Source organism: Gracilinanus agilis, chromosome 1 (assembly GCF_016433145.1).
Source record: "Gracilinanus agilis isolate LMUSP501 chromosome 1, AgileGrace, whole genome shotgun sequence".
NCBI classification, from domain to species: domain Eukaryota; kingdom Metazoa; phylum Chordata; class Mammalia; order Didelphimorphia; family Didelphidae; genus Gracilinanus; species Gracilinanus agilis.
In genome coordinates this window covers 207017694-207026799 of record NC_058130.1, presented here as the reverse complement: position 1 = coordinate 207026799, position 9106 = coordinate 207017694, and the positions used below count along the sequence as shown (strand labels likewise).

Sequence of the window (9106 nt, the reverse complement as noted above, 5' to 3'; positions counted from 1 at the left end):
TATATATATACAAAATACAAGGATTGGGAAATCAGGGATTGGCAGTTGATACCAACTGCCACCACAGATCCACCTAGCCAGGGAGTCTATGAAACTAACAAATGAGTAATACAAAAGGATTTATAAACACAAGTTTAATTATTAAACTTTGGTTTAAAGAAAGGAAAGGGATTTCTATTCTTTCAACCTATGGACAAGTCTCTGGGTCAGGGTAGGAACTTATTTACACTAAACTTTAGGCTATCTCAAGATACAGATGGACTATCAGGGATGGAAGAGGGATCCTCACTGCTGAGTCCTGTCCAATTCCAGTGGTGATACAGCTCTCCCAGGTCCTCAGCCAGTAATCCTTGAGATGGGTAAGGTTAGGGAGTTAAACCAGCCTGAGATGACCAGCAGCCCAGGTCAGGTTTGATAGACTCAACCTAACTCTCACAGACAGATGATTTTCTTCCTTCAGGATACCAGAATGCAAACTCCACTTTCTCTGAGGTCTCCTGCTGAGTAAGTTGGTCAGCAACCACTCTCACTCAACCAACATGGAGTCCATCCTTGAAGAGAGAGCCACTTCCTGCTTCCCCATTCCATTTAGAATTCTATAGAATTGCTTGATAAGCCTCCCAATAATACCTAATCTTAAACATTTATACCCTACCTTTTAATTTATCTACAACAATATACACACACACATCTAGTTGTTGTTGAGCTGTTTCAGTTGTGTTCTTTATGGCTTCATTTGGGGTTTTCTTGGCAAAGATACTGGAATGGCTTGTTATTTCCTTCTCCAGTTCATTTTATAGATGAGGAAACTGGGTCAAATGGAGTTACATGAGTTGTCCAGGGTCACACAGTTAGTAAATGTCTGATGTCAAATTTGAACTCAGAAGATGAGACCTCCTGACTTCAGGACCAGCTGTAATGGGTAATAAGGGATTTTGATTGGGTGAATATTAAAAGGTTTGGTCACCAGGGAATCAAATAATTATCAATCCCCAATTAAAGAATAACCTCAAGTCAAAATGACTTTTATGGAAGTTTATTTACAACTATGGAGAGGAAGAGGAAATAAGGAAATGAGAGAGAGGATAAGATAAGATAAGTAATCTAACACACTATGTAATTTCCCCTAGTTTAATCCAGGCAGATCTAATTAACCCTCAGCTGAGGGAGGTTTGGCTTTGAGCCCAAGGCCAGAAAGTCAAAGGACCAGAGGCCCTGAGAGCCCAGGAGGTGAATGAAACAAAAGCTTCAGTCACAGAGTCTCTATTGAAAGGGAAGTTCCATAAGATAAGTTCAGGAGGATTCAGTCTTTACCCTCACCATGTGGAATTCCAAAGGAAAGATTTAAGAACAATCTCACCAAGGTCTCAGGGTCCCAACTCCAGACTCCAAGTCCAAGTCACAAACTAGAAGAGAAGAGATGAGCTCACTGAACTCTCTTTTAAAGAGGCTTCTTTTGCATCACTTCCTGTGCCTTCCTCTTAGTTTACATGTCTTATCCCAACAGATACTTTTCTTAGGAATGCCCAGGAGGAAGTCACTAAATTCTGATTTGTCATTCACTCTAGCACACATGGGTCACATACCTCCCAACCTGTGAGTTAAGTGAGGATGTTTTCACCTTTGGTGATTAAATCTAAAGATGGGCAAGGTAGATTTAATCTTGTTATCACATAGCTACATATATGTGTGTACTGATTTTAATTAACTATCCCTGGAACATATAAATATTATGTTTCTCTATTTAATCAAGTCTATTTTTATTACTACTTTGTCTGAGATCATGTTTACTATTCCAGCTTTTGTTAGTTTATCTGAAGCAGAATAGATTTTGTTCCATTTCCTTATTTTAACTTGGTATGAACTGTGCATTTCTTAGAAACAAGGTATTGTTGGATTTTGATATTGATTCATTCTGCTATCTTTTGTTTTTATGGGTGAATTCATTCCATTCACATTTATAATTATAGTCATAAACTGTGTGTTTCCCTTTTTTCTATTTTCTTACACCTTCTATCCTCTTTTATTCACTTTTCCCCCATAAAATAAGTGAGTTGTAAGAAAGAAGGTATCTATTTGGTACCAGTTATCTGTGTGTATTGCAATTTGCTTGCCTTCTCCTAAACTTCTCCTCTCTCTATTCACAAGAATGATAAAGATGATCAATATATAATAGAGATTATACTTATTTCTTGAATCAGAATTTCATGTTAGAATTAGAATCTGAACAATTCCTGAAGGAAAAGTGCGGTTCCAATGTACACTATTTAAGATCTGCTTCTTTTTTTCTCTGATTATTTAGTGATGAGTTCTTCAGGATTTCAGTAGAAATTCAGGTCAGTGAATCCATAAATTTTTGGCAGGCTCTAAGTAGTCTTATGTAAGAAGGGTTCTCTGATCATTATTTTTATAGATTTAACTTTGTAATTTTCTGACTCATTTTTAGATCTTGGAAACACAACTGTGAACTTGTCTGTGGTTTTAGCTCCAATGGACAGTTATAGGCCCCAGCTGGAAAGTGATCTTAGACATTTTATGGAGATTGTTACAGATGAGGATTGAAATGAAAGTGGCCTGCTGGGTAAACCCTAAAACAAATTAATGAAAACATCTTCCTCCTCCTTCAATTAAGACTCCACATAGAGTCAGACATGATAGAAAAATAACTAAAATTGACTCTTTTTTCTTTAATATGAGAACTAAGATTCTATGTAGATTAATCCAGGTTAATTGATCCAAGAGCCTAGCATCATCAGAAGCAGCAGGAAGCAGGTAGGTGGCTCAAAGCCAGTCCTAGAAACATGAGTTCCTGGGTTGAAATCTGGCCTTAGAAACTTCCTAGCTTTGTGACCCTAGGCAAGTCACTTAACCCCCATGTCCTTGTTCTTATTGCTCTTCTGCTTTGGAACCACTGCACAGTACTGGGTCTAAGATGAAAAGTAAGGGTTTTAAAATTTTCCTCTTAGAAACACCAAATGATTAAAAAGATACATTTTTTAAAAAAACAACACTCCAGTAATTGGACACACTAATAACTGAATGCCATAATAAATAATTTGTGGATTATTGACTTTGGGCTGTGTTTCAGATGTTTCCCATTATCAAACACAACGTAGATGTTCTGGTGAAAAACATTGAGAAGAAAGTGGTCCAAGATGAGTCTGTGAATATGAAGGAGTAAGTATCACCATCTAGGCTTTGCAAGAAATAACAATTGCCTTTGTAAGATTGAAGCAAGCTAGATTGAGGAAATTTGGGATGGAAGCCTTTCTCAATGAATAAAATAGTGCTCAAGATAATATGGTTCTGGACATAGAGAGTCAGCCTCAGAGTTATGAAGGTCAGGTTCAAGATCTGCCTCTAATATATTCTAGCTATGTGATCCTTGGCAACTCAATGAAGTTATTGAATTCCAAGACAACTAATTAATAATCTGTTATAACTAGAAGGGATTTCTTCATTTAAATTGCCTCTACCAATGAAATTGTAGGTCCAGTCTTTTCCAGATTTATATAAATCTCTGGTTTTATGAAATGGCTGACTTTTATCATTAGATTCACAGGTGGAAAGAGCATTAAGCTGACCAGGAGTCAGGGCAAAATGATTTTTCAATCTGATGTGATCAATTATATTTAGGATGTCTGACTCTGAGCATTTATCAAAGCCTCAGTCTCCTCATCTATAAGATGAGGATAATAATGCTTTGCCTTACAAGACTTGTAAGAAAATCCTCTGGAAACTTCCAGCTCCTATATAATTGTTAACTTTTCTTTTGATGTGAGAAAATATTTTTTAAAAGTAAATCCCCAAGCAAACATAATTCCGTGATATTATTGGAATGAGGAATTCCCCTCATCACAATAGTCTGTAACTTGGTAAATGAGTCATAGACAGTTAAAATGGACAGACACATAGAAATTGGTTACAAAGGGTCTGAGGTAGGATTTGAACTTTTTTCTTTGGGTATCCAGGACCAGCATTCTATCGTTGGCTCCAAGGATGTCTCTTACCTTAAAATTTAGTAATAGAAACAAATATCCTTGAAAAGACTTCTAGTCTTCAGGGTATGGGACAACGTGGCTGGGCTTGTTTTTATTTTCTTTCATTTTCTCAGGAATGGACACCACAGTTAGATAATTAAGGCTATAGAGGGCAGCCCTGTCTATGATTTTTCTCAGCTTTAAGAATGAAAACATTTTCATCTATGGGCATGCTCGGAGGCTCTCAGGACAGCGTGGTTGTCTTAGAAATCAAGTGACTCTACACAATTCTAATCTCAGAAACATGTCTCCCTTAATGGAACTTTGTAGCAGGGACATGTTTTGGTACATTTTAGAGCATTTTTCTTATGACCCAGCACAGATGACTATCTTAGGCAGTCAGTAGAGTGGAATGGAAAGAACACTGGGTTGCAGTCAAGCTAGTTGTAATTTTAGTTTTAATCCCTTGTCTGACATTTAGTACTTGTGTGACCCCAGACAAATCATTAACCTCTCTAAGCCTCACTTTCTCCATCTGTAAAATTGGCATAATAATACCTGCAGTGTCTAACTTTCAGGGTTTTTTTATGAGTCAAATGAGATAAGACATAGTATGTACTTGGCAGAACTTAAAGCAATATAAAAATGCCAGCTATTGTTATTATTACTCCAAAAAGGCTGTAAATCCACAGACTCCAATTCAATTTGTTTCATTCAAGAAACATTTACTAAGTATACTAAATTCTCTGCTGGAGGAAATATGCAGCCAACCAGTAACATCCTGTGTGAACTTAGTATACAAAAGTATCACATTTTATAGGATAAGGGGTTGAGAAAGAGGAGGCATTGGTCAAAGGGGAAAGGGGGATTATTTGGAATATTAGTAGCAGGATCAACTATTTGAATAAGAAATTTTTCCCTCTTCTAGGGTAAGAGGCAAGAGAGAGGCAAAATACTTTTACAATTCTAAAAGAATTTTGACAAAACTGAAGGGACTCCTATCCAAGGAGACTAAGTGTTTGTTACAACAGTGGATGAGAGGGGGCAGCTGGGCAGCTCAGTGGATTGAGAGCCAAGCCTAGAGATGAGACGTTCTGGGTTCAAATCTGGCCTCAGTCACTTCCCAGCTGTGTGACCCTGGGCAAGTCACTTAACCCCCATTGCCTAGCCCTTACCACTCTTCTGTCTTAGAACTAATACACAGCATTGGTTCTAAGGCAGAATGTAAGGGTTTTAAAAAAACCCCAAAACAGTGGATGAGACCATCTGTTCTACTGTATCCTTTTATACCTCTTAAAAAAACCTTACCTCCTATCTTAGAATTGATACTAAGTACAAGTTCTAAGGCAGAAAAGCAGTAAAGACTAGGCAATTGGGGTTAAGTGACTTGTCTAGTGTCATACATCTAGGAAGCATCTGAAGAGAGATTTGAACTTTTGAGTCTTCCTAACTCCAAATCTGACTTCCTATCCACTATGTTCTCTTGCTGCTCCTCTTGCATAGCATTACAATATATATTTTATATATATTTATTTGTATATATTTAATTTAATTTCATATTTATCATATATTATATATAAACTATAAATACATTACATGTAAATATAATATATACATATATTTTTAAACCAATTACATGTATTAACAAATTTCTACACAAGTGTTTCTAAGTTATGTGATCAAACTTATGTCCTTCCCTCCCTTCCCTTCTCCTTCCCAGGACTGGCAGATGATTCTATCTGGTTTGTACATGTGTTTTATTACTTTCTAGCTTTTTACTATATCATTTCACTTAACTTTACACTAACAGGCTACCAGATGATTGGGAGATTTCTACATTTTTAGATAATCAAGATGTTGAAAAATAATTGTTGGTCTTACTTTTCTTCCACAACCCATAATACCTTGTATACCATATCAAAGAATCACAAAATACTATAATGTTAGACCTGGAAAGACTTTGGGCAGCACAAGAACATAAAATTAGAGCAGGAAAAGAACTTAGAGACCGCCTAGTCTACCCTTCTCAATTTTTGTATTAGGAAACTTGGACCTAGAAAGAAGTGGCTTGTTTCATGTCATTCAGCTAAATGGGAACAAGAGTGAAAGTAGAACCCAAGCTTCTTGACTCTTATTCCCCTTGGATCAATATGTATTGGTGATCAAGCCATCAATAGTTATACTTGTTCAGTATCTCCCATAGTCCCTAGTAGAGAAATGGATACAGAAGGACGCTTAAGAAAAGCCTGAGAAATCATCTGAGAATCTTGAATTCTTGTCAAATTTTTGTTGTTTAATCAAAGTTTTCTTCCTCTCCGCAGCATCTTTGGAGCCTATAGCCTGGATGTCATCACCAGCACTTCCTTTGGTGTGGACATCGACTCTATCAACAATCCCAATGACCCCTTCCTCATCCACATCAAGAAGCTGTTCGCTTTCAGCTTTATGAGCCCTTTACTAATCTTAATATGTACGTGATCTAACCCTCATCTAAATACCTATATCAGGCTCCCAATAGTAACTCAGTTTCTTAAGAGCTGGAAAGGGCTATATATCATTCCCAAATATTCATGCAAAACTAAAGACCTTTGAAGTTCCAGGCCCAAGAGGCTTTTGTCATGGCAGAGAAGAATCCTCGATTTCCCGAGCCAGTTAGATGGCTCTCTCAGTGACTAAAGTGTTGAATCTGGAGGCAAGAAGACCTGAGTTAAAATCCTGACTCAGACTAACTGAGCAATTTAGCCTGTTTTCTCCTCTTTAAAATGGGCATAATAATGGCCCCTACCTTGATAGACTTGTTTTCCAAACTTTTGGAATATTTTACTCTTGGTCCTTCTCTGGCATGGCCCTTCAAAATCTCTTTCCCTTCTCTCTATAAGCATGGTTAGGTTTCCCTTAACCTAAAAACTTGAGGATACCCCCCTGCCAATCATGCTTCTTTCATTTTTTAAACTTCAGCCGACATTCACTTTCTCATCATAAATTTATCAGCACATTGCAAACAGACTTCACTTGGGTTCTTCTCAATCAGGATCTCCCTTTGAATTCTTGAGAGCGCTGCACTTCTCCAAGACCCTGCTGTACTTAGAGCTATAGTGAGATGTCAATATGATATTTGTCCTACAACTGGTTCAGTTTCTTCAGTTTATTTCAACTTAGACACCTATTGTCTAAGACTTTCTTCTAGATTCTGAGGACCTTTTGAAGTGTCTATGAGTTCTGCCTTCATATTACTTACCATCTAGTTGAGCCATCAAAACACATACAGTATAACACACGACAAACACTTTAACAAGATACAAGATGAAGTAGAATGTGTGGTCTGAGAGGGGCAAATCTAATTGTCTAGGGAAAAAAGGAAAGATTTCTCAAAGGAAGTGACATTTGAGTTGGACTTTAAAGGATCAGAAGGAATTTAACTAGGGAAGGAAAAAGATTGGATGTTAAAGGCAGAGACAGAGGAGCATTGCAGATCACATAGAAGAGGAATAGCACATGGTGTCTTCAGGGGATAGAGAGCAATCTAGTTTGACTAGGAAGAGGAGTTGGAATACTTACTACTCTGTAAGCAACAGGGAGCCCCTATAAAGGCTTAAGCTGAGGAGTGACCCCAAATCCAAGAAAAATTACTTAAGTGGCCATTGGGAAAGTGAATTAGAAAGTAGGAAGAAAGAGGAAAGGTGGGAATACTTATTAGGAGTCTAATAGAGTAAAACAGATGTTATGCATTTTCTTCTTTGTACTCTTATAGACTATGGATTCTTAATCCGAGATCCATGAAATTAATTTAAATTTTTTGATAACTACATTAATTTTCAAAATATTTTATTTTATTCATTTAAAAACATTATTCTGAGAAAGTTTTATAGGTTTCACTGGATTATTCAATGATTCTATGACACAGACAAGGTTAAGAAGCCCTGCTTTTGCTTCTTAACACAGTCTTGAATAATAAATGCCTTTTCTATTGAACTATGTCTCATTCAATGTCAGCCTAACAATTCAACAACATTCATAGAATTAGAAATTGTTCTTAATAGTTATACAGACAGATCACTGACATAAGTCAGAGGATTCCAAGATCATAGATTTAGAGCTGAAAGGGATCTCAAAGGCCATCTAGTTGATTCCCCTCATTTTACAGACAAAGAACCCAAAATCCCCAAAGAGGAAGTGTCCTTGTCCTCTTGGATATTGGAGGGACAATTGGAGCCTAGGTCCCAGAACCAGTGCTCTTCTTCTATACCATGCTCCTATAGTATTAAATGTCATGGATTGGGACCAGGATTGATATCAGGATGATGATTCCCCCTAGTGTTTTCTCCCAACTTTCTTACTCAGCCCCTTGTCTCATCATTGTTACTAGAGAAGGTCCATAAAAAGCTTCCCATCCCTTTTTTATATTATACCAAATGGTTTCTTTTGTTATTTTCTCTAGTGGTATTTCCTTCTCTTGTGCCCATATTGGAAAAAATGAATCTGAGCCTCTTGTCTAAAGAAAATATTACCTTTCTTGAGAATGCAGCACGGCGTATCATGGCAGACCGAAAAAAGAGCAACAGCAGGGTAGGTCTAACCCTAGATTCTATGAAGCATTTTTGTTTGTTTGGTTTTTCATAGGAAACTGAGAGGTCAGCTAATGAAATTGTCTTATTTTATAGCTGAGGAAACTGAGGCCCCAAGAATTTAAGTGATTTGTTCAATGTCCCAGTAGTAGAGTCATTTAGTAAATGCATTCCAGTCCGATCTGGTGCTGAAGGCAACATTCACATGCCTGCTCAGGTTATGAAATTGAAAAGAACAGAGATTGCATATTCAGTTTGGAAAGTCTTATGATATAAAAGGAAGTGTACAAGTATGTCTGGCAGTCAAGAAACCTGGGTTTTGGTATGCAGTCTGCCAATAATTAGTTACCTATGTGATGTTGAACAAGTTACCTACCTTCTGTAGACCCTAGTTTCCTCATCTGGAAGATGAGGAATGGGGGTTGAATAAGTGTATCTCTATATCTCTTTCTAATTCTAACATCCTATGGTTTTGTGTGTGGGTGTGTGGGTGTAGGTGGTGAGAGAGAGAGAGAGAGAGAGAGAGAGAGAGAGAGAGAGAGAGAGAGAGAGAGAGAGAGA

At 37.3% G+C, this 9106-nt stretch overlaps 1 protein-coding gene across 2 annotated transcripts in view; it reads left to right on the top strand.

Moving 5' to 3' along the window:
* LOC123231171 (cytochrome P450 3A24-like) overlaps nt 1-9106 on the top strand; it is an 81591-nt gene that overhangs the window by 58191 nt on the left and 14294 nt on the right. For both annotated transcript variants that reach the window (XM_044657418.1, XM_044657420.1), the window contains exons 6-8: nt 3089-3177; nt 6302-6450; nt 8419-8546. In XM_044657418.1, the coding sequence (XP_044513353.1) occupies nt 3089-3177; nt 6302-6450; nt 8419-8546 (366 nt within the window). The remainder of the gene's footprint in view (nt 1-3088; nt 3178-6301; nt 6451-8418; nt 8547-9106) is intronic.